The following is a 22,373-nucleotide window of genomic DNA, read 5'->3' as shown; positions in this document are numbered from 1 at the left end:
TTGGGGGGCTTTCCCTTGAGAAGGAAGGGTCTTATTTTGGGTGACCCGTGTTTAGTTGCGTTGCCCGGCAACGAATACCCACTTTTCCGGTAGGCTGCAGATCACAAGCTGCCAACCGCGTCAAAGACCCCGCAGGCGGTAGTTGGCCCTTGTTCACGATTTCAGGCATGAACTGTGTGTTGGCCACAGCAAAGGCCACAGAGAGGCCGTGAAAAGAGGCCTTTTTGTTGACGACAGGGTTTGTTGACCAAACACGGGCTTGGAGTTGTTGAATCCCGTGACGTGACGGTGAGGCGAGCAACCAAGCGTTGTGCGTTGTCAAGTAAACAGACAAAGGTCAAACGTTCACATAGACGACATCTTTCAGTCCTCTCTGGTTTCTATCTTTCACCGTAAACACGTTGTCTGTCACACGCGCCTATGCGGGTAGTCACTCACCTCTTGCGCGTGTTACCTCCTTGTGCAAGCAATCCAGTTACGGTGTCGACTCAACTGGCGATGCAACTTGATCCAAATGTAATTGGCTTGCCTTGGCCGGCTTAGAAGAGCACAATGGGTATACCACAGAAAGTCTTTATGCTAGCCTTCATCCATATTGCCAGACTTGGCGAGCTATTCCCGTCTTAGCCCATGTGAGCGCCCATTCACATTAGAGTGCCCTTGAACTATAGGGTGAGCAAAAGTATGCTTGGCGTAGGCATAGGAATATATGTCACTTGTAAGCACCACAACCCAAATAGTTGACCCGATGATATCCTGTGTATGCTTTCATGGTCTAATCCGCCTGTCGCAGGTAAAGTGATTGCTCCTAAATGTTCTTCATCGCTGTGATAGCTGGTTGGTACTCTTCTCCGTAGATATTTATTGACAATGGTTTTGCCAACCGAACGTACACTAGAGTTCAAGGCTGGATCTCAGCGATTCTTCCTTTCCCACATTTTCGCCACCAATGCCCTCATTCTTTGATGTTTTTACTTATCCTGTCTTTTGGAAAGTATGTAGACGTATGCAGCATTTCATTAGCACCACGTATGGGTCGCCAGTATAGCGTTGTGTTCTGGTAGTGAAGGCCCGGGCTATTGTCGTACATGTAATTCAGTTAGTTGAAGAGTGCGTCATGATGTAGGTACGTGGTGAAGGCTGGAGACATTGACGAAGGACAGGAATACATGTTGCGATGAGGTGGATTGTCTATCATGTTATCTTCACAGACAGAGGTCACAATGGACTCACTCTACATAGTGTTGCTCATATGAGATGTTCTTACCATACCCCTCGAACTCTGGGGAGTAGGAATAGTGTTTCTTTTCATAATTCAAGATTCTCCCATGCTATTGTTGCACTTGTCATATTGCCCACATCGGTTGGATCTCGTCAAGTGCTGATTCAAGCAGAGCACTTACGAAAGGACGAGTCAGGCGAAGGCAGCGAGTGGGCTTTATATGTGGACGAAAGGCTCCATGACACCCATGATGACTCGTGAATAACGGCCCTTTTATGATTCCAAAAATCCCACTCACTCCCACGCCAAGAAAAAAACCCGGAGGCCTTTTTGGACCTTCCCACGTTGCAACGGGTCTTGTCAATGGTGATCAGCGATACTGACCCATAGATTGATAAGCAGATGCTACCCCGATGAACCAGGACTCCCCTACCGGATGAATTCGATATCAGGCGGGATGGTGTCACTTTTTTCGGGAGATTTCTCACTCTAGACTGCAGCTTCCGGAAAGAGACGCTCCGGTGCCTGGACGAAGGAGGAAGCTGATTTTGATCGAGAACGGCCGAAATGAAGGATGCATCCACTGCGCGATGATACTTTACCCTCGTGGCCCTCTTGTGGCCTTGTGCATCCCACGCTGCAACGGCAGCTACCGAAAGTATGTTTGCCCTAGGCTCGCAGATATGGCTACGGCGGGAATAGCTTCGCCGACTTCGGTGGCTGGATGGAATGGAATGGATTGCACCGCCTCGACCGACGACGTCACTTCAGCCTCAAGACGCGTATGCATATCGAAGCTTACAAACTGGATGCAGCGGGATAGAAGCACTAGAAGGTTGGACTGTAGAGTCCAAGGCTTGGCATCGTGACGTGAAACGCGCGCGCTTGAATCCACAGGCCGTCAAATTTGCCTCCAACACTAGACAAATCTATGCGCTACAGAATCTGCATCGGGGCGGCCGCCCTGATGTGACGCTAGAACGTTGACCCTTAAGCATTGGATCCTTGTCTGTGCTATGGGATGGATGCCGTTTTGTGGCTTTGAGCCTTGTTCTTAAGCTTAAACATCATGGGCCACGTCAAAGACGTTTTACAATCCTGATTCTTGCAAAATCATGCCAAGCTGAAGAGAAACTTTAATTCAAGGCGGATTGTAAAAGAAGGGAAAAATCTCCATCTTGTCGAGCGAGTCTAATGCCGAATCGAGCAACATAATCCCGTGTTTTAAGCTCAACCAACGACCAGGGTTCCTAAAAGACCAACAGTGGGACTGGACGAGAGCGGATGAACTCTTAGGAGAAGCTGTTGGGTTGGTTCGTTTGAGTGAATGTCATCCCAAGTGACGTGCGTCTTTTAAAGTGTCCGTCTGACACTATAAACCAAACATTCACTGCGGTTTCAGGTCAGATATCTACACTCATGCGCAACCTTCCTTCTATGGCTTTCAGGATCAGATAGAGTACAACGTGCTACAAGCGTAATTTCGGCAGTGGGACCATTATCCCCCCGTTAGGATGGCGGCCCGTAGGTGCCCTGTTCGCTGCAACACAAGCCCATTACGTAGATGCTAGCCTAGTCCAACATACACTACGCTTTCAAGGCTGGGCAGAAAGTCTAAGCAAGAGACGGGGCCTACACATCGGCCGTCGGTGGGATGACTCGCTCCGGGGTCCATGGAGGAAGTGGAGGATCGGTATCATGTAGAGTATCCATGGCCAAGCTGCTGGGAGACGAGACTAGGAAGGTGGGATAGGGCAGACACTCGATGAATGGAACTTAAAAGAGCCGCCTTGCCACTCTTCCAGAACTCTTCTCTTGGTCGAAGCAGGATACACCCACTCATCCATTCTTTCTCTACACATCCTTCACTTCACTCTTTCACTTCACAATGCGAAGCCAACTCCTCGCTGCTGGCGCCCTCGCCACGGGTGCCATGGCTGCCCGTCCTTTCCTCGAGCAGCCCGACACCGGCATCGACCTCGTCCTCGGTGACCTGCCCACCGGCGAGCTCCCCAAGCTCGACCAGATGATCGGCATCCCCGACTTTGAGTGGGCGGCTCAGAACTACCTTCCCATCGAGAACTACACCTACTACCGCAACGGTGCCGCCGGCGAGTGGTCGTACCGCAACAACCTCGAGGTCTTCCACCGCTACCGCTTCAAGCCCCGTGTCATGGTTGACATTACCAACGTCGAGAGCACTCTGCCGTATGTATAGAGTTACACATTGAATGATGGTGTTGCTGATTGGGTTTAGCACTACTATCCTGGGCCACAACTTCTCTGCCCCCTTCTTCATCAGCCCCTGTGCTCGTGCTGGCAACGCCCATCCCGATGCCGAGCTGAACTTTGTCAAGGGCGCTGCTGAGGGTGACATTCTCTACATGGTGAGCTCTTATCTCTCTGGTCCGCATGTTGAGTTGCTAACACTATATAGCCCGCCCTCTACGCCTCCCGCACCATTGAGGAGATTGCCGCTGCCAAGGCCAAGGGTCAGGTCGTCTTCCAGCAGCTCTACCTCACCTCCAACGACACCGAGACTCAAGAGCTCTTTGACCGATCCAAGAAGGCCGGCGCTGATGCCCTCGTCTTCACCGTCGACTCTGCTGCCGACGGCAACCGACACCGTGCTGCCCGCTTCGGTGTTGGCTCTGCGTAAGTTGTACCCTTGAACCAAGGTTGACTCAAACTAACATGGTCAGTGACTCGGACTACTCTTACATCACCTGGGACTACTACAAGAAGCTCCAGAAGATGACCGACCTCCCCATCATCATCAAGGGTATCGGCTCCGCCAAGGACGCCCAGCTCGCCGTCAAGCACGGCGCCCCTGCCATCATCCTTTCCAACCACGGTGGCCGCCAGCTTGACGGCAGCCCCTCCGGTCTTGAGGTCGCCCTTGAGATCCACGAGGAGTCCCCCGAGGTCTTCAAGAAGATCGAGGTCTACGCCGACGGCGGTGTCCGCTACGGCGCTGATGTCCTCAAGCTGCTGTCTCTTGGCGTCAAGGCTGTTGGTCTCGGCCGTCCCTTCATGTACGCCAACGTCTTTGGTGTCGACGGTGTCAAGAAGGTCATCGACATTCTCAAGCACGAGATTGCTATTGATGCCGGTAACCTGGGTGTCCCTGACATTCACAAGATCAACCCCAGCTACGTCAAGTGGAACGTCAACAGCTGGAACCAGTAAATATTTTGTTAGGACTGGCCGGTTGAGCCATGACCTCATCTGTACATATATTCAAGTGTTGATAGTTTAAAAGTTATAGACGAACAAAGTACATTTCTTGCGACATTTGACACGTTGTGCATATTGCGTTGATATGGCTGGGGTATCCTTGTTGAGTGATTGTAGTTATTCCTTCTCGCCAACAATGTTTTGTATTCTACAACCTCAATGAAAGGTAAGACATACCAAATCACTAATGTTCCTTTTCTGCTGACGACGAGTTGAGCAGATTACTCACATCTCACAAGTTCCCTCTGCTACGAAGAGAGAAAACAACAAAGACGCTGGCTGACATCCAAGTGGACCATAACAAATGCCGACGAAAGAACAAAGCAAACATCGCACAAAATATGTACAAAAATCAGCTTTGGAAAAATGCAAGACTTGCATCATGCGGCAACCAGGCGCTGAAACAAGCAAAGCAAGGTCCTGTCTTTGTGTGTTTTTCTGCGGAGCCATTGCTCCCGCTTGCAGAGTCAGATCTAAAACATGCGGCCTTTGGTTGTTTCCGAGGATCTGAGATTAGGAAGATTTCTCGGGGAAAAGAGAAAAGAAGAGAGTTACTATGAGACATTGCTTCCTTTTACAGAGATCAATAGGGGCTCCTTTCTTTTGCGGCTCTCATCAACTCCGGCGCCCCGAGCCGGCCGGCTCCGGCTCTCCCGAGATCAACCGGGGCAACGACCTCCGATGGGGACGTGCCGGTCCACGGATATTCCCTGCTGCAGAGACAATGTCTTGACGTCTTCTCTCAGCCCCATCACAAGAAACAAGGACCAAGGAAATATTCCGTGCATTCCCTTGCCATCATGCCTCGGATGACATTTTGTGCTTGCTGCACCACGCCCCCTCCTGCATCCGATATTGCAGCCTCTCCCGATCCGGCGAGGTCATTCATAGGTCCTTCAGGGTTCCACAGACTTGTGTCTTCAGCTTGTGTCGTGCAGATGTGAACATGGATCACCCTCGATCTCGGGGGCGGCCCCACGGGGACGCATCTCCGTTTTGTTAGATGCCGTCCTTGTATAAATAGCTTTATCCCGAGGGCATATCCCGTCTCTTGTGCTTGATTCTCTTTCTGGGTTTTCTCATCCTCTACTGCTCCTTGGTCATACTCTCGTGGCTCTCTCTGCTTGCACAGAGTTCATCCAGCTCCATCACCCCCTCGAGCAAGGCCTTGCGCCTCCCGCTCACCAATTCCCTTCATCTCACAACTGCCGGCCTTATCCTTGTCGACACGACCCTGAATCTCCCGGTCGTGCAGGAGAGCCTCGTTCACCCCGATCCTTGACCGACCTCTTGAGTGAGGTAGCTCTTTTTCTCTAGCAGTACATCTCGAAATAGCTTCAACTGTTCCAAGATGCCCGGCTCGATTCGATCCATCAAGCGCCGGCCGACGGCCAAGTCGGCTGCCAAGCGCATCAGCCGCATCTTTCGTCGTTCGAGCATGGAGGAGAATGAAGGAGGTGCTCCTAGCGATCAAGGTCAACCCGCCAAGGACTCATCCGAGGGATCTCGACCCTCGACGTCGTCTCGATACTCGACCATCTCCCGAATCACCACCCGTGAAGAAGCCGACGTCCCTCCTCTGCCACCAAAGGATCAGTCACGCCCCATTCCCCCAAGGTTCAATACTGAGCCGGAGAAGGAACCTGAGCTTCTGCCCAAGGAGGTGTCTCGTCCTCTTCCGCCGAGATTCAACACCGAGCCTGAGAAGGGGCCCGAGGCGTTGACACCTCTTCCTCTCTTTGCACCCAAGCCCGTTAAGCCTGAGCCGGTGGTTCAGCAGCCGCAGCCGCCAAGGGAGCTACCCAAGCCAGTTGAGAGGAAGATTGAGAAGAGGCCCGAGCCTGTGCCTGAGAAGAAGCCTGTGGTGCCTGTTCCCAAGGTGTTGAACGAGCCAGAATCCCCGATCTTGCCGACGAGACAAGTCAGAGAGGAGCCCAAGGAGATCAAGCTCGAACCCAAGGTCCAGCCAAAAACCGAGCCCAAGACTCAGCCAAAGGTCGAACCCAAGATAGAGACCAAGCCCAAGCCTGCTCAGCCCAAGATTGAACTCGCAAAGAAGCCCATCCTCCCCCCTCCCACGGTCGAGGATGCACCCGAGAGTCCGACCTTTCCTATCCAGAAGCCCGAGGCCGAACCGAAGATTGAGTCAAAGCCGGCGCCAGCAAAGAAGCCAGAGCCAGTAAAGAAGCCCTCGATCCCTGCTCCTACTGTCCAAGATGCACCAGAGTCTCCCGCCCTGCCGGCTAAGGAGGTTAAAGAGGAACCTAAGATCCTGACTGAGATCAAGCCCAAGGTTGAAGCAAAGGCTGCAACAAAGATCGATCCAAAGACCGTTCCCAAGGCTGAGCCAAAGGTTGAGCCTAAGATTGTTCCCAAGGCTGCGCCCAAGATCGAGTCAAAGATCGAACCAAAGGCCCAACCTGTCGAACCTAGGACTGAAACCAAGGCCCAACCCAAGATCACCCCCAAGGCTGAGCCAAAGATTCAACCTATTGCCGAGCCCGAGACCGTCCCCAAGAGTGAACCAAAGGTCGAGTCAAAGGTCGAGCCCAAGGTTGAAGCCAAGGTTCAATCCAAGCCCGAGGTCAAGGCTGAACCCAAGATCCAGCCCAGAGTAGAGGCGAAGATCGAACCCAGGGCTGCCCCCAAATCTATCCCCACGGTTGAACCTAAGATTGAGCCAAAGGCTGCTCCCAAGTCTCAACCCAAGACTCAACCCATCATTGAGACCAAGGTTGAGTCCAAGGCTGAGCCAAAGATCGAAGCCAAGCTTCAACCCAAGTCCCAGCCTCCAGTTCAGCCCGTCCAGCCAAGACAGGCTCCCAAGATCGCACCCTCAAAGCCAGCCCCTGTCCCCACCGAGACGACTCGCAAGATCCCCCAAGCCAACCAAACCCCAAGAGCACCAGCTCCTCCCAAGGTCGCCTCCATCTCGCCTACCCCCAGCGTCTCAGCCGCTCCATCAACAGCCTCCGGACCCAGCGCCGCCTCTGCCCCTGAGACTGCCTACATCTCCAGCTTCATCTCCGCCCCGTCCACCTTCCGAGCCCCAAGCCCGGCTTTCGCGCCCATAACCGCTCCAGCCCCTTACACCGCTCCCGCGCCGACCACGGCCCCGGCACCGACCGTGGCTGAGGCGCCCGAGGTCGTCATGTCCATGCTCGCCTGGGCTTACCCCGAGCCTGCCCCTATCCCCAGCCTGGCCTCGACTCCCCGCCGGGCTCGCTCGCCTTCCATCTCTTGGCTCATTGCTTCTGCTTGAGCCAGTCACAAATTGAATGAAAACAAGGTGGGATCTTTCTTCACTTTGCCGTAAAACACTTTTCCTAGTTTGTCTTGATAACTGTTATGATGGATTGATATTTGAACGAGGGCGAAGTTTGTGCAACTATTATAAGACCGGTCCAGAATAAAAACAGTAAAATCAATTGTTGTGCCTTTCGGTGAAGTCAGTTTTAATTCAGCTACTACTGTCTAGATGCTGTTGAGCTATACCCCAAAGATCTGGCCCGACAAAGTACAAGTGGAAGACAGGGGGTAGTATCTTGAAGCTGTTCGTCACGTTATTAAGAAAGGCCTTGCCTCGACGAAAGGTTTAATTCGATCGAACGCATGTTTTATAGAACCACAGCCTTGTCGTAACCGTTGACTACATACTAGCTCGGATATACGATGATTGTCTACTGAGAGCTCTCTAGAACACCTTCCGAAATCAGACTCTTGACAAAAGCAACAGCTGCCTTGATAGCCACAGGCGGAATCTTTCCATCCTCATCAAACGAGGGGTCAAACGATGCAAGCGTCAGCGACACCGGCTTTGTCTGCCTCGGGATCATGCTCATGCACCCCTCGAGGTCATCCTCCAGTAGACCACCAGGTGCAGAGAACTTGTTGACGTTTCCAACAGAATTATCAAGGCTGTCGAGATCCAAGTGCACCATTGTCTCTCCGAGGGACTTTTCTTGAAGAGTCTTGAGCAGCTCGGCTTCGAATTCGACATGTTTGTCCACGTTACCCCAGATAACGGGGAAACCGGCCTCGATAACACGCGAACGCTCAAGCTCTGTGACATCGCGCATGCCACAGTGTACAAAGTCCTTCTTGAGGTCCAGAGGTTTAAAGTTGGGGATGCTAGCAAGGAGTGTCTTCCAGCAGAGACCCGCCAGCATGGCCACGGGCATCGAGTCGAGATACCCGCTGGCCAGCACGTCAGGCGTGTTGAAGTCATCGTGAGCGTCAAACCAAACGCAGCTGGGAACAGCGCCGCGGGCAGCAGTTACACCAGCCTGGACGCCAACAGTGGTGGAACAGTTGCCGGCGAGGATGACGGGGAATGAGCCATCTTGGATGACCTGCGTGACGGTCTTTGAAGTGCGGCGGAGAAGCTCAAAGAGACGACCAATCTCGCCCTCGTACTCATCAACGGGTTCGAGTTCAACCTCGCGGACCTTGACGCCCTGCTTGCGAATGGCATCGATGAAGCCGGCCTTGAGAAGAGTGGTTGGTCCACCACCGACGGCGACGTCGCGGGCGCCGAGGTGGTAAGGAGAGTAAATGACAGTGATTGAAGTAGAAGGAGACATTTTTCTAGTCTTGAGTGAAAAAGATTGTGAAGATTGGGAAGATGATGTCCAAAGATGTTTGTTATAAGTCGGCACTTGTGCTGTTGTCAGTCCAAGGGCGTGAGTCGAAGGGCGCTGGATGAATCGTCTGAATCCACAGCAAAGCATTGGGTTCAACTGATTAAGAGAATAAAAAAGAAGAAGGGAGATGTAAATAAAAAATTTTCACCTCTCGGCCTTCTTTTACAATGCAGCCGACGAAATAATGAGTCGAGACACTGCATTGCCGCCTTTCCTCCAAAGTTGAAGCGTGATGGAGCTACTTCCCCCAAAGTTGAAGCGCGATGGATATTCTTACAGAGGATGAGACGCAACATGACCAACCCAGGAGCGAAGGACCAATCAGCTGTGATATGATAGAATCATGTGTGAGGAGTAAAGTTGTAGGGATGATTGCTATTGGGAAGTTTTTGCCGAGTTGAGTCAGGAAGTTGAATGACTGTTTGGAAGCGGTGGTAGCTTATCTCCTCGAGATCGGAGTGATTGGACAAGTTATCACTCTTGCTCCGTCTGTTTTGTGGCAAAGACAGAGGCTTGCCGTGACTAGATATGCCTAGTTCAAGAGTTGGCAACATACTGGACGTTCCCTCAGAGAAACCGGAGTCAGAGACCCCATAAGTCTGATTCAACACTCACACTACATCTCCAGTCCCAAGTTGGGGGGATCTATCCCGCCCCAAAACCTATGTAACCTAACCAATCGCGCCAGCTGGAAACAACTTACAAAAGCGATAATCCCACTAAGCATACTCCCGCTCTTCCCCTCCTCGGCGTTCTCCAAACAGGTATGCCGCTTCGAGGCAGAATCGTCCGTGGCCTCTGTCCATCCGCCTCTCGCTGCCGTAGCAGATCAGCACCGCGTCCACGATGCCGCTCAGGATGCCTTCCATCGCGCCCATTACAGAGTAACCGATGAAACTAGCCATCAGACCCACGACATAGGCGTAGGCGGACCCGCGAATCCCCACTCCGTCTGGCATCTGGATTCGAAGCTGCTTGGCAGTAATGACCCATCCCGCAAAACCAAGACCCGTCGCCATGATAAGGCGTGTCGCTACCAGCAGCAGCTTGGCGAGTCGATACGGAAGGAGACCGTTAGGCTGTGCCCGGTGACGTAGAACTCGTGGTGTCAATGTCGTCGTCGGAATCGCTGGAGATACAAGCTCCATCTGGTCTAGTCCTCTAGCTGAAGTAGCCAAGTTTTGCGAGTGAATGGCCGCATGAGTTATAGTCAGAGGGTTCATGAGGGCAACAACGGGCGTTGGGATCCAGAACGAAGCTATGTTGGCCACCACTGCCCCCAGTCTTCTAGGGAGGAAGATCAAAGGCGCTCGGATTAGCAGCGACAGTAGAGTCGACTCGCAGATACTGCCAAATATCGTCGTGAGCGCATGATTGAGCGCAGCCGAGACAATCTCCCGCGAAGGCGTGGGCGGCCCCGCGTTCCTGTGAAAGTACCACTGAGACACAGTCGCCGCCGTGGTTGCACGGTGGACAGCGTTGATGACCGACACGGTCCACATGTACAAGAAGATAAAGGCAGCTCCGAGCCACCAGCTAGAGAGGCGGATCACGAACTTGACCAGTGACTTGGAGAAGTAACCGCCCATGAAGACTCTGGTAAACATGGCGAGCCACGCCCACGTCCAGATGACAATCAGCGCCAGACATCCGAACCCAACGAGCAGCAACGCCGAGTTCTGGGCCAGAATTCTGCTAGAGAACTGCAGAATCTCGATCGCTTGTTGGATGGCCCGTCGCCCTCGCACCACAAGAAAGATCCATAGGATGCACGCGGCAGCAGGCACCACAGAAGCCCATCTCATGACTGAATCCTGGAAACTCGTTCCATGCGTTCGGCCCTTGAATGATGAGACGAACGAGTAGATGGAGAAAGAAAATAGAATGGCTGGCACTGCGACCAAGATGGCGCTGACAAGCGCTCTCACAAAGGACCGTAAAGTCGCAAGCCATACAAATGAAATAAGGACGGCTACTACAGTGTCCACCGCGAGCATGTGAAATGACTTTTGCAAAGTCGTGTAGATGGTGTCTCCAACAGGACTTTTCCGTGGTGCTGTGTGTAGCCATACCAGAAAGAAAGTCGATAACATCGCTGCCATGCTGATAAGGAAGATCCAAGCGAAGAAAGGATCATGTCGAAATATCTCGCCCTCAAAGTACTGCATTGTCGTCTGTACGTGCTCCGCTTCTGGAGGCTCATCCTGCCGCATGTTGCTCATGTCTGTTTCGGTTGTCGATCCTCGGCGTGCCATAAATGGTGTCCGCTCCGTGTCGCTGCCCTTAAATCGTTGGAAAGCTGGAGGACTGCTCTCTCGCGGGGTCTCAGCCCCCAAGAGCGAAGCTGGGGGATCCTCATCTGGATCATCCTGCGACTCAAGACCGACGTCCACCATCTTGCCCTTTGCATCGGTTCCGCGGTCGCTGTCTGCGTCTGTGCTTGAACGAGGTTCATCCTCATTCTCCTCCATCAGCGCATCCCGTGCCAGGCCGGGGCGATGCGCACTCCGCGTTCCGTTCCAGCTGCTCCGGATGCCGCGTCGCATACCCATGTCCCGGTACGGATGGTCCTCGTGGTTCATGCTATCCTCTAGTGACGCACGGCTGTGAGCATCTGACTCGACGCTATCGGCCATTTTGCTCGCAGCTGCGACCCGTCTTGACCTCTGGAGGGCAAACATATCAGCCGCCTCTCTATCCCTCTCTTCCTCGTCGTCCTCTTCCCGAAATTCGTCCAAAGTGCTGTGAAATAACGGGGCATCTTGAGCTGCCGAGATTCGTGACCCAAAGGCTAGCTGACTGAATCGCGAGCCGCCGCCCGTCTGTTGATATGGGTTCCCTCCATAGCCCCGACCCAAGAAAGACCTGCTGGGGTTCCCTCGGCCTGTATCGCGCTGGTTTCGTGAGGGACGCGATGTCCAGTCGGGCTGTCTGGGAGGGGTATCGTTGTCGGCCTGCCCGAAGTTTGATATCCTCGACTGGGACTGGGCCAGGAACCTCGATGCATCTGGGAGGCTCAAGTCAGCGTGCTTGCGGTGAGAGGGAGACATGAATCTATCAACGCACACTCAGAAAACATCGCGCCCTTTCCACACCTTCCACCTCACGTGCGCGTGAGCACGCAGAGACGACTTTCGCCTCTGGCTGGATTTCCGACGTGACGTAGCGTGAGCGGAGGTGGGAGAGCAGGCAGCGGATGGTGTAAGCGTCGAGTCTGTTTGACCGGGTTATCTATTCGCAAAAGATGTGATTGCAGTCGGTGGGTAAACAAGTGTAAAAAAAGAAATGGCCGCGGGGGGAAACAGAAGCCCGAGGAGAGGTTATGAAAGGTTAAAAATGGATGCAGAGTCAAGTTTGCAGATGGGATGGATGTCAAAGGTTAACAAAGTACAGAGAGGTCATGAGGCGAGGCGGCAGATGGCAGATGGATGAGGCGCCCCGGCTTATCACTGGTTCCGCAGCGTGTGAGTCGCTGACCGATTGCAGGCAGATCCGCTATCGCCAGGCAGAGGACCCTTGTAAACAGGCCCGTACTTGGAGGTACCTAAAGTTTGTAGGTGCACCTGCGCGAGCGGTCAGAGGCCCAGGCGCCACAGGACACAGGCAGCCAGCTGGGATCCATCCATCCATTGAATGCGGAAAAAGGCACACGACACGGATGTATCGCGAGGCATGTGTCTTGCCTCTCGGTGCCGCTAATGGATGGCTGAGGATACTTGCACGTGAGGTACTAATCCTGACGCAGATGCACGCAATCCGTCGTGACCAGCAGACAGAGTCCACTCGGGGTCTGCGATGCATGGATCTGATGTTATTCTGATTCTGGCAAGCGAAGAGTTTGTTGTTTTTCTGCGAGGGTGGCTTGCAGGTTGACTGGCTGGGAAACAGTCTTCCACTGGCTATTGTATCATTTCCAATCCATCCTTTCCTCACTGTTCGATACTATCTCGGCACCTGAGAGTTGATAGATCAGGTCTCGTGTCCCTCAAACATGGACTTTCCTTGAGACTCCCATCTTGATCCAGATCCATATCAAACAACCACAACGGATGACTTTTATATCAAAGACTCCGGATCAAACGACCTCTAAAACATCTCAAACAAGACGACATCAACTGACTTCCAATCCCCCACTGCAACCCGTCGATCGGTTATCGCTGCACATCGATCCCCGTCCGAGTTGCGTCACCGGTAAAACCGCCTAGGAGGGACCCCCTAGGCCCCATTCGGAGAGGCTCCTCCAGGCACGGGGTTTCTGTATGTGCTTTCCCGCTGATGCCGCCGCCTGAATCACGTCCAAGGGGTGAGGAATTCATCCCGCAGTGGAGTTCTTTTAGTTAGGACTTGTTCAACGGAGGCTTCTCCTGGCCGCTGTTGTACACAGGAGAGGAGAAAGAAGCTTGTACTGGTCATCGCCCCAGTCTCAGTGGCTCGTGACAGCTCCCTCCCACCAAACACCGAGACACTCAAAAGACCACACCGAGTCGTTCCATTCCCCCCAACACCTGACCTTACCTCAACCGCTCGCTCCTGTATACCTACCGTCTCTGCATCTGCATCTGACATTACCATCTTTGCCCCCAATTCTAACATTCTCAGTTGTTTAACCATTTACCCTTTTTTGTGTTATTTTTAACCATTTAGATTCACTTCCTTCTTTGTCTGGCCGCTACGTGTTGGGGATTTATACTCTGCCGAGACGCTATCTTGAACCATCGTTGCGCCGTACACGCCTCAAGCTTCCCCCCGATCCCAAACTTCTGCCGCCTAAAACTGTCTTATCTTGGTCGCTCACGGCTCAGATTCGCGGCACGTCATCGTCATAATAAAGTCTTCTTCTGCAGTATCTGAACTTGCACTTGGACCTTGGCCTTGCTTCACCACCAAAAGGACAGCTCGCACGTGCTCTCCTCCTACTTAACTTGCCGCCGCCCCATTGCGAAGCTTCCCAGACGGAACAACTTCTCCCTCTGCTCCAACCCCTTTCTCTATCTCCTTCTGTCACCCCTAACTCTCGTCCTTCCCATGTCGGCCACACCGTGGGACTACATCGCCAAGCTCGTCTGCATCGGCGACTCGGGATGCGGCAAGTCCAGTCTGACCATCCGCCTCTGCGAAGGCCGCTTCTCCCCCATCACGACGTCACCATCGGCGTTGAATTCGGCTCCCGCATCGTCCCTGTCGGCCCTCCCCACTCGAAACCCTCCTCCTCCTCCGTCACAGACCCCGATGCTCCCGCCGAGTCCGCCGATGGCCTGCCTGAACCACCCCGGGACGACTCCGCCACCCCTCAGAAGCACATGAAGTTGAGCCTCTGGGATACGGCTGGCCAGGAGACGTACAAGTCTGTCACGCGGTCCTACTTCCGCGGCGCGAGCGGTGCCCTGCTCGTCTTCGACCTGTCCCGCAAACAGACCTTCCAGCACGTCACCGACTGGCTCAACGACCTCCGGCAGATCGCCGAGCCCGACATTGTGGTCATACTCGTCGGCAACAAGGCCGACCTCACGCAGCAGGACGACAACCGCCGCGAGGTGACGCGCGAGGAGGCCGAGGAGTGGGCCAAGCGGAACGGCGTCATGGAGTACGTCGAGACGAGCGCAAAGAGCGGCGCCAACGTCGAAAAGGCCTTTATGCGCGTGGCCGAGAGGATATACAACAACATACAGGCCGGCAAGTACGATCTCAACGACAGGAGATCTGGCGTCAAGGGGCCCGCCGCCGGAGGGAATCGACAGGTGAAGCTGACGGGTGACGCCGCCAAGTCGACCGGAGGGGGTTGCTGTTAATCAAACTGTAGCGGGAAAACAGGGCAAAAAGAGGAGGAGAGGTCTACAGGCACACGAGCATCATGATACCCAAACAGCCAGCAAACGTTGTCATCATCCAACAAATGTATGAATTGAAGCTCCCATGATGGATTGTACACACACAAACACACAAGTAATGCATAATACACTGTCGGCCATAACAGGCCGCTGAAGACTCTACCAAGGAAAAAAAAATTGAAGTTTCTCATATTGCATTAATGACGCAGAGCAAATCTCATGACTGTCTGGTTTTGTTTCTGATGATCACTCCTCCGCGTTCTTTTCCCCATACTCGCTTTCCCAACCAACCATGTGAACCATCTTTTCCGTAAAGATCCCCATGTCCTTCTATATCCTCAGTATTCGAAAGTCGAATAATACACACAAACACGCCTCAAGTGGTTTTACAAGGGACGGCTCGTCTAGACTACAACATGTAATCGTGAAAAAGGGGGTTGTTCAACTCGGCAGAGAGTCGGGTACCTCCTTAGTCGGTAACTCGCCAGTTGTCGAACCACTTCATGTACTTGTACTGCCGGTGGTTGCCGGTCATACCCCAGCAGATGGGGAGGAAGTAGATGTAGAGGCCGATGATGACGGTGTACAGGAGGCCGTAGACGATGGTCTTGAGGGCGTTGTTGCGGTTTCGCACAAACCAGTCGACCAGGAAGCCAAAGGTGAGAATGGCAAAGTAGAGAGCCGGATAGTAGTGGTGCACATAGGTGACACGGGCCATAATAACAAAGGGAAGATAGTGGAGGAACCAGCCGGCCAGGGGGTACAGAGCCGAGTAGTGGATGTGGTCGATCTCGTCCTGGTTGAGATCGTTGAAGCCACGCTGCCATCTAAGGATGTACCAAACAACGACCAGACCAGCAACACCGAGAGAGGCGGTAGAACCCCAGTAGACGAGAGGGTTGCCGAGGAGGAAGTACTTGACGATGTCATCAGCCCAACCGCACATGCGGAGACCGACATGGAGGATAGGCCACTGCCACCACTTGGAGGCAAGGTCATCCTGCTTGTCAGGGTCGGGGACCAGGGCGTTGTTGGAGGTCATCATGGCAACGTTCAGGTGGACAAAGTCGTGGAAGAAGGGAGACCTGTAGACACCAGCCTCGGCAGGGGGAACTAGGTAACGTCAGTATCATGGAAATCAATCAGCTTCTTTCAGATAAACTCACGCTTGTCATTCCAGTGGGCCTCGACGTTCCAGTGAGTGTAGGTATCGCGGGGGTTGTTCTCCTTGGTGCAGGTAACCTCGATCTGCTTGAAACCCCACTGGGGGAGGTTAACGTTGCCAGCCCGGAGGTAGCAGCCAAGAACCTCGTGCTTGAGACGGAAAGCAGTGGTGAGAGTCCTGATCTTGCTGCGGTCGCGAGAAGCAGCATCACGAACAACTTCAACCTTCCAGTGATCCTTGTCGTCACCAACAGTCAGGTTACCGTAAGAAGAAACCTCCTTGTGGCCTCGAGTGATGGGGGCAGCAATGTCGTGAGAGTGCAGGTTGCGGCCAGTCTGGGCGTGGATGAGGCGGATGACAGAGCCGTCACCAATGAAACGGAGCTCAGCCTCGGGGTTGTAGTCATCATCTCGGCGGTTGGGGTAGAAGAACCAGTCGTTGTTGGTGTCCTTGTGGTGGTAGCAAGTAACCTGCTGCTGCTTGGAACCCTCGGGGTAGGTCTGGACGTGAGAGTGAAGAAGACCACCGCCGTATCCCATGTTCTTGATAGTCGCGCGGGAACCAATCGCAATCTCGAGAGGGCTGTCCTTGCCGACCTGGGTACCCTTGAGGTTGGCCTGGAAGAGGGAGCTCATCTGGGCATCACCAGGGCCGCTGCGGTCAAGGATGGCGAAGTGGAGAGCGAAGGAGATGAGGTAGATCAGGAAGGGGATGACGATGAGACCGACGACACGGGTAAGGACGTGAGCACCGAGAACAGTCTAGATCATGTTAGCTACTAGGGTATTCCACACGATGCAATTGTACCTACCACAGGCATCTTGGTGTCACCAAACTTGCGCCAGAGATCCTCAATGGTGTAAAGACCAACGAGAGCAGTGACGAAGAGACCAACAAGCTTGACACTGCACACGCAGCCAATGCTGATACCAGTCGCAAACAGCCAGAAGAACCACTCAGGCTCGAAGCTGTTGTGGCGCTGGTTGTGGAACTTGGCCCAGCAGAAGACGGTGGCCACAGTGCCGCACAGCAGCATGGAGTCAAGGAGGATGAAGCGGCTGATGGTGGTGTACGAGTTCTCGCAAAGGACCATGAGAGTCACAAGCCAGACAGCAGGTCTGCGAAGCTGGAGCTCTCGCGCGGTGAAGTAGGCCAGGGGGATGCAGATAATACCAAAGGCGGCATTGAAGATACGCATGACAGTGTAGTTGACTTCCTCGGGGTATTTCTCGCCAGACTTGAACTCGAAAGAACCGTTGTATCCAGCAAGAACTCCGGAGAGACCAACGAGCATCTTGCCCAGAGGAGGGTGGACATCGAAGTAGTACTCATGCTTGATATAGTAGCTTCCGAACTTGCCAAAGCTGCGTAGCTACGATTAGCAAAGGTTATCTTGATGTTCAAAGACCAAGAACATACTGAGCCTCATCCCAGGTGACAATGTTGCTGATACCAATCTTGTATAGTCGAGTAAAGATAGCAACGGCCGTGAAGATCAGCGGGGCAATGATGAACTCCCACTCGTCGAGAACCTGGAGGAAAGAGGGCCCCTACAGAAGCAGTCAGTACAGGTTAAGCTGGACGCATCTCGTGTTCGATGGCTGACCTTCTTGGCGAGCTTCTTGTTATCCTCGGGCTGAGGAGTCGGGGGCTTGAGGCCAGGTTGCGACGCGGCGACGTTACGCTGCCTCAGACCATCGCCCAGGTCAGCACCCGAGGCGACGGCAGCCTTATCGGCAGCCATGATTTATTCAATCGTGCGAGTACCGGTTCGTAGTCAAGGTCTCGATGGTTTCTGAGGAGGAAGAGCGGATGGGCGAAGCGAAAGGGGGTAAGCTGGCTGGGCTGAAAAGACGAAGCAGCCGAGCTCTGGGGGAGAGAAAAAGACCGGACGAGCTGTCAAGACTCAAAGGGAGGACACCAACTTCAACGACGAAACAACAGGTCGTCGTCAATGCAAGAATCCACAACCGAGGGACCTGAATGGCAAAGGCCTGTTAAAAATGAACAGGCTAAAGAAGAGAAGAAAGGGTTGAAGAAGAAAGTCAAGTCCCAAGACCGAACAAGGTCGAAAGTCGAGAAAGAATTCAAGTGCCCGTTCTAAGAATATGCGACGTCCCCTGAAATGCCACCTATGCTCTACCAGGTCTGTCACGCTAACAGAGCACTTCCCCCGTGGCGCCAGCTCCGGAACAGTCGAGCACCCCACTTCAGCCGCCTCAGCCCTCCAGGTTCCTGTCGATAGCGGCGTCGCAGTGGAGATGTTTTAGGGGAAAATCGGCGGCAGGGATCGTGTGTGGGTGGTGTGGGTGGATGGTTGGCTGGAATGGACTCGTCGAGGGAACAAGTACGCGTCGCGACGACAGAATAAGCATCCAATCACCAAGGTCGCGTGGCCCAATGGCAAGGCGTCTGACTACGAATCAGAAGATTCTGGGTTCGATCCCCAGCGTGATCATTCTTTTTGGCTTCTTCGGCACTGTCTCAATTGAGGATTGCTTTTTGCTTGCAGCTGGGCTCGTTCGTTCCTCCTAAGATTCACAGTCTCTATGGAGTACTGTTTCCATGCTGTATTTAGGTTCCGTGCCTGATCGACCGGTTAGATCGGAGGCCTGTGCTCTCCTCACTCTCATGCGAAGAATACTTCCGCGAAGACACTCAGTACCTATTTCGAAGTCTTCATGTCTATTCGCAGGGCGAACTGATAGGATCTGCCCTAGAAGTAATTTCACTTTGCAAGATGGTTCAGCTGTACTAGACTCTGAACTGGTTTCCTCTTCTGCTCAGCAAGAGCTTATTTAACTGCTATTGTCTGGCTCCGACTCGGCCGAAATACGCCTTCCCCAGAATCAAAACGCCAACTTTGGACGCAATGTTCTGAGACATGCCAGGCACAATGACGTCTTTTTATTCATGTGCAGACTAGATGAAAGCGATCCAAAGCCTTTGCATGGCTTGCCTTCATCGTCGACTGCACCCGTCATCCTCGACTGGCCTTGGTCATGACCTCAAATGCCCAGCTTGACCTTGGCTGAGACACGTCAGGTCAAGGCCTTTGTTAACACAATCAAGCTGTACACGGCAGGTTTAAGCCCAGACAGATCATTGTGGGCAAGACAAGTTTTGTTCTGCCGGTGCAAGACCAGATGTACATGTATATCCGGTTCCATTGAGGAAGAAACCCCATGACCAACGGTATGACCATGGATCAGTCAGTCCTAGGCCGACAACCTTATTTGTAACTTGGATATCCGAACACGTTTACGCATTATTAGTCACACCTCTATAATCCACCTTGTCAGTGACTATTCCTGTGCTGTTGAGCTGTATATCCGGACCCTCGTCTGATCCAAGACACGGTTCAACCCGTCCAGTACCCGCTATCGGAGTCAACAAACAACCAGCAGCAACCCCAATGCCGGGTTGAACGGCGGCCGTAAGCAGCATGCGGCAGCAGGGCTAGTCGAAAAGTGGCCAGCTGAGGGCTGACAATGGTTCGCCTGTGGGGAACGGGATCCTCTCGGTCAACTCTCGGACGGAGCAATCTCTGTCAAAAGCGGTTTATTGAATGGAACTGAACTGCAGTCACATGCTGGAAACGGGGCAGCTCCGCCGCCGGAAACCTCCACCGCCGTCTGCGTGGTCCATACATGGTGCATGTCACTCGTGAGCAGCCGCTTCCATTGCCTTATGTCATCCACTCACTTGCTGCATCCGCCTCCCGGCTTGGAGGCCGTAGTCCTGTCCTGTACTAACTATACCTCGCCAGGCTCCCTGGTCTCTCGTCATTCCGCTGTTTTGAGGCGTCCATCCCAAGTCTTTTTTACTCGCCTGTGACTCTGTTATTACCCTTCTTTGACCTCGTTAGATCCATCTTCTGCTTCGTCATTCCCTCCTCTCCCCCTCCTTTCCAAGGCCGCGGCGCACGCCTATTCGACATCCCGACCTCGCGCCATACCCTTTAGTTGGATCGCCCGCTGTTTAAGTCGCCCGCCTCCGACTAGGCCCAAATGTCCTCCCTCGTCTCCGAGTTCCTCATTAACCCCGTCCTGCGCCAGGCACGTCGATTCTCTGAAATCTCGCGATCTACCTTTGCTGGAGATGGAGGCGATTCGGCAGATCACACCGACGCAGTGAGCGACTCTGGCCACGTCGATAGCCCTGTTCCTACGGATAATCCGACATCTGCTGCTCCTGAACCGGAGTCCAGGCCCGCCCCAGAGTCTCCCCTCACACGACCCCTCAGCGTCTCGACCCTAGAGACCAGAGTCGAAGAGATCGAACCGGTTCCGATCATGGCTGAAGGATCTCCCCCTCGCGATCACATTGGCATTGCGCTGAGTCCGCTCAGCTCTCGCCGGATTCCAGAAGACGATGGCATGCGCGAGCTGCGGTCCCGGATACATGCGATCAACGCCAAGGATATCTCCCCGCCTGAAAAGGCGCGGCAGATCCACGATGCTCTGCTAGAAGGCTACAATGCCTCCAGAAACGTCTTGCATGCGAAGAAGCCCTTGGAGAGTGGCGACGGTCTGGAACATGCTCTCGCACAGTCTCCCTCGTCGCCGGCATCTCGACCATTAAAGTTTTGGCAGCACCAGGCTGAGGAAGAGTCTTTCGTCTTGACTGAGGAGGACAAGAAACCATCATTTGTGCCTGTGAAGCCTCCAAAGCGTCACGGCAGTGAAACACCTGTGGAACCACTCGAAGTGGTACCAGAGACGGAGCAGCCCCTTGGATGTCAGCACTATGAGCGGAACGTCAAGATGCAGTGCTTCACATGCAAGAAGTGGTACACCTGTCGCTTCTGCCACGATGCGAATGAGGACCACAATCTCATCCGTTCCGAGACCAGGAATATGCTCTGCATGATCTGCACGACCCCTCAGAAGGCTTCCGACATGTGCATCAACTGCGGTGAGATATCCGCTCACTATTACTGCAATATCTGCAAGCTATGGGAGAACCGCCAAAGCAAGCCCATCTACCATTGCAGCGACTGTGGCATCTGTCGACGCGGCATGGGTCTGGGCAAGGACTTCTTTCACTGCAAGGTAAGGCGAATGTGTCCCATGATACGGTCACCCGCTAACGGTACAGACTTGCCGTGCGTGCATCTCAACGTCGATCGAGAGCTCGCACAAATGTATCGAGAGGTCGACAGACTGCGACTGTCCCATCTGTGGCGAGTATCTCTTCACCTCTCCCCGGCCCGTTGTGTTTATGCACTGCGGCCACAGCATCCACAAGAAATGTTACGAACAGCACATGAAAGTGTCTTACAAGTGTCCAATCTGCAACAAGAGTCTCACGAATATGGAGAGCCAGTTCCGGAATCTGGATGTGGCGATTCAGAGCCAGCCTATGCCTCCCGAGTTCCGCGACACCACCGCAGTCATTCTATGCAACGATTGCTCAGGCAAGAGCACAGTTCGATATCACTGGCTGGGATTAAAGTGCTCCATCTGTCGATCATACAACACTGTGGAGTTGAACATTGTAGGAGGCGAGCGTTTGCCAGCACAGCCCTCGATGAATGAAGAAGGGGAGGCTTCAACAGAGCCGAGAGAAAGCGGTCGAGATGCCTCCACTTCTATTAGCGGAAGCCGAGGTGCTATTGCGGTATCAAACAGGCGTAGGCACTCATCTCATGGTGTCGAGGCGCAGTTTCGTGCCCCAGACAGGGTCGCACGATCTGTATCGCCTGTCAACATGGGATTCGATTCCATTGGGGCTCATCTACCCCCTGACGAAGAATCCGAAGATGATATCCTCGGTCTGTGGAGGAGCCGAAACCGCAACGATGAATCGAGCGACGACGACTCTGAGCTAGATGATCTCAGTGATGATGCGTTGTCCGAGGCAGAAGACGAGGAAGACGATGACGATGATGATGCTAACGAAATTGTTCTAATTGGGCACAGATGAGGGACGAATATTTGATAACATGTCTCTGAAACGAGGTTGGGATTGGACTCTTTTTGCAAGGCGTTTGGATGGGTCGCATTGGCTTCAAGGGGATACCAGCCTACGGTTGCTCAACTTTGTGTTATTACGGTACACTGCATCTCGACAGGCGTTTGATAGTCGTCAGTAGTTCTACGGTTGTAGTCAATGGGACGCAGCAGGCCCAAATGGCATGGTTGTTTTGGATACGAGCTTCGTCCATCGTGTTGATTCATGTGTATCAAGTGAGGCGCGGTTACTCCGTCAAACGCCCAGTCCGAATAGTAAACAATCCCATGATCTAGTTTCCAAATCCAATCATCGTAAAAGCA

General features: G+C 53.4%; 7 protein-coding genes across 7 annotated transcripts; 4 read left to right on the top strand and 3 right to left on the bottom strand.

Moving 5' to 3' along the window:
* Nucleotides 1-3,110: 3,110 nt before the first annotated feature.
* MRS44_000292 (uncharacterized protein) lies at nucleotides 3,111-4,411 on the top strand (the record flags this gene model as incomplete). The annotated part of the gene is made up of 4 exons (XM_046278755.2): nucleotides 3,111-3,430; nucleotides 3,480-3,609; nucleotides 3,660-3,877; nucleotides 3,925-4,411. The coding sequence occupies 4 exons, from the start codon at nucleotides 3,111-3,113 to the stop codon at nucleotides 4,409-4,411; spliced, it is 1,155 nt and encodes a 384-aa protein (XP_046129581.2).
* A 1,399-nt stretch (nucleotides 4,412-5,810) lies between these two features.
* Nucleotides 5,811-7,721, top strand: MRS44_000291 (uncharacterized protein; the record flags this gene model as incomplete). The annotated part of the gene is made up of 1 exon (XM_046274016.2): nucleotides 5,811-7,721. One exon carries the CDS (start codon nucleotides 5,811-5,813, stop codon nucleotides 7,719-7,721), a length of 1,911 nt encoding a protein of 636 aa, XP_046129582.2.
* A 418-nt stretch (nucleotides 7,722-8,139) lies between these two features.
* On the bottom strand, nucleotides 8,140-9,042 carry MRS44_000290 (uncharacterized protein; the record flags this gene model as incomplete). Its single annotated transcript, XM_046271206.2, has 1 exon — nucleotides 8,140-9,042. One exon carries the CDS (start codon nucleotides 9,040-9,042, stop codon nucleotides 8,140-8,142), a length of 903 nt encoding a protein of 300 aa, XP_046129583.2.
* Nucleotides 9,043-9,821: 779 nt separating this feature from the next.
* Nucleotides 9,822-12,152, bottom strand: MRS44_000289 (uncharacterized protein; the record flags this gene model as incomplete). The annotated part of the gene is made up of 1 exon (XM_046272959.2): nucleotides 9,822-12,152. One exon carries the CDS (start codon nucleotides 12,150-12,152, stop codon nucleotides 9,822-9,824), a length of 2,331 nt encoding a protein of 776 aa, XP_046129584.1.
* Nucleotides 12,153-14,183: 2,031 nt separating this feature from the next.
* Nucleotides 14,184-14,891, top strand: MRS44_000288 (uncharacterized protein; the record flags this gene model as incomplete). Its single annotated transcript, XM_046272973.2, has 1 exon — nucleotides 14,184-14,891. The coding sequence occupies one exon, from the start codon at nucleotides 14,184-14,186 to the stop codon at nucleotides 14,889-14,891; it is 708 nt and encodes a 235-aa protein (XP_046129585.2).
* Nucleotides 14,892-15,399: 508 nt separating this feature from the next.
* On the bottom strand, nucleotides 15,400-17,839 carry MRS44_000287 (uncharacterized protein; the record flags this gene model as incomplete). Its single annotated transcript, XM_046276883.2, has 5 exons — nucleotides 15,400-16,043; nucleotides 16,097-16,856; nucleotides 16,907-17,459; nucleotides 17,515-17,645; nucleotides 17,702-17,839. 5 exons carry the CDS (start codon nucleotides 17,837-17,839, stop codon nucleotides 15,400-15,402), a joined length of 2,226 nt encoding a protein of 741 aa, XP_046129586.1.
* A 2,266-nt stretch (nucleotides 17,840-20,105) lies between these two features.
* Nucleotides 20,106-22,023, top strand: MRS44_000286 (uncharacterized protein; the record flags this gene model as incomplete). Its single annotated transcript, XM_046276884.2, has 2 exons — nucleotides 20,106-21,149; nucleotides 21,196-22,023. 2 exons carry the CDS (start codon nucleotides 20,106-20,108, stop codon nucleotides 22,021-22,023), a joined length of 1,872 nt encoding a protein of 623 aa, XP_046129587.2.
* Between the last annotated feature and the right edge of the window lie 350 nt (nucleotides 22,024-22,373).

Source organism: Fusarium solani, assembly GCF_023522795.1.
Source record: "Fusarium solani strain SB1 chromosome Unknown bctg00000000, whole genome shotgun sequence".
In the NCBI taxonomy this organism is placed as follows: Eukaryota; Fungi; Ascomycota; class Sordariomycetes; order Hypocreales; family Nectriaceae; genus Fusarium; species Fusarium solani.
The sequence above is the reverse complement of the archived record's forward strand: the minus strand, read 5'-3'. Positions and strand labels throughout refer to the sequence as shown.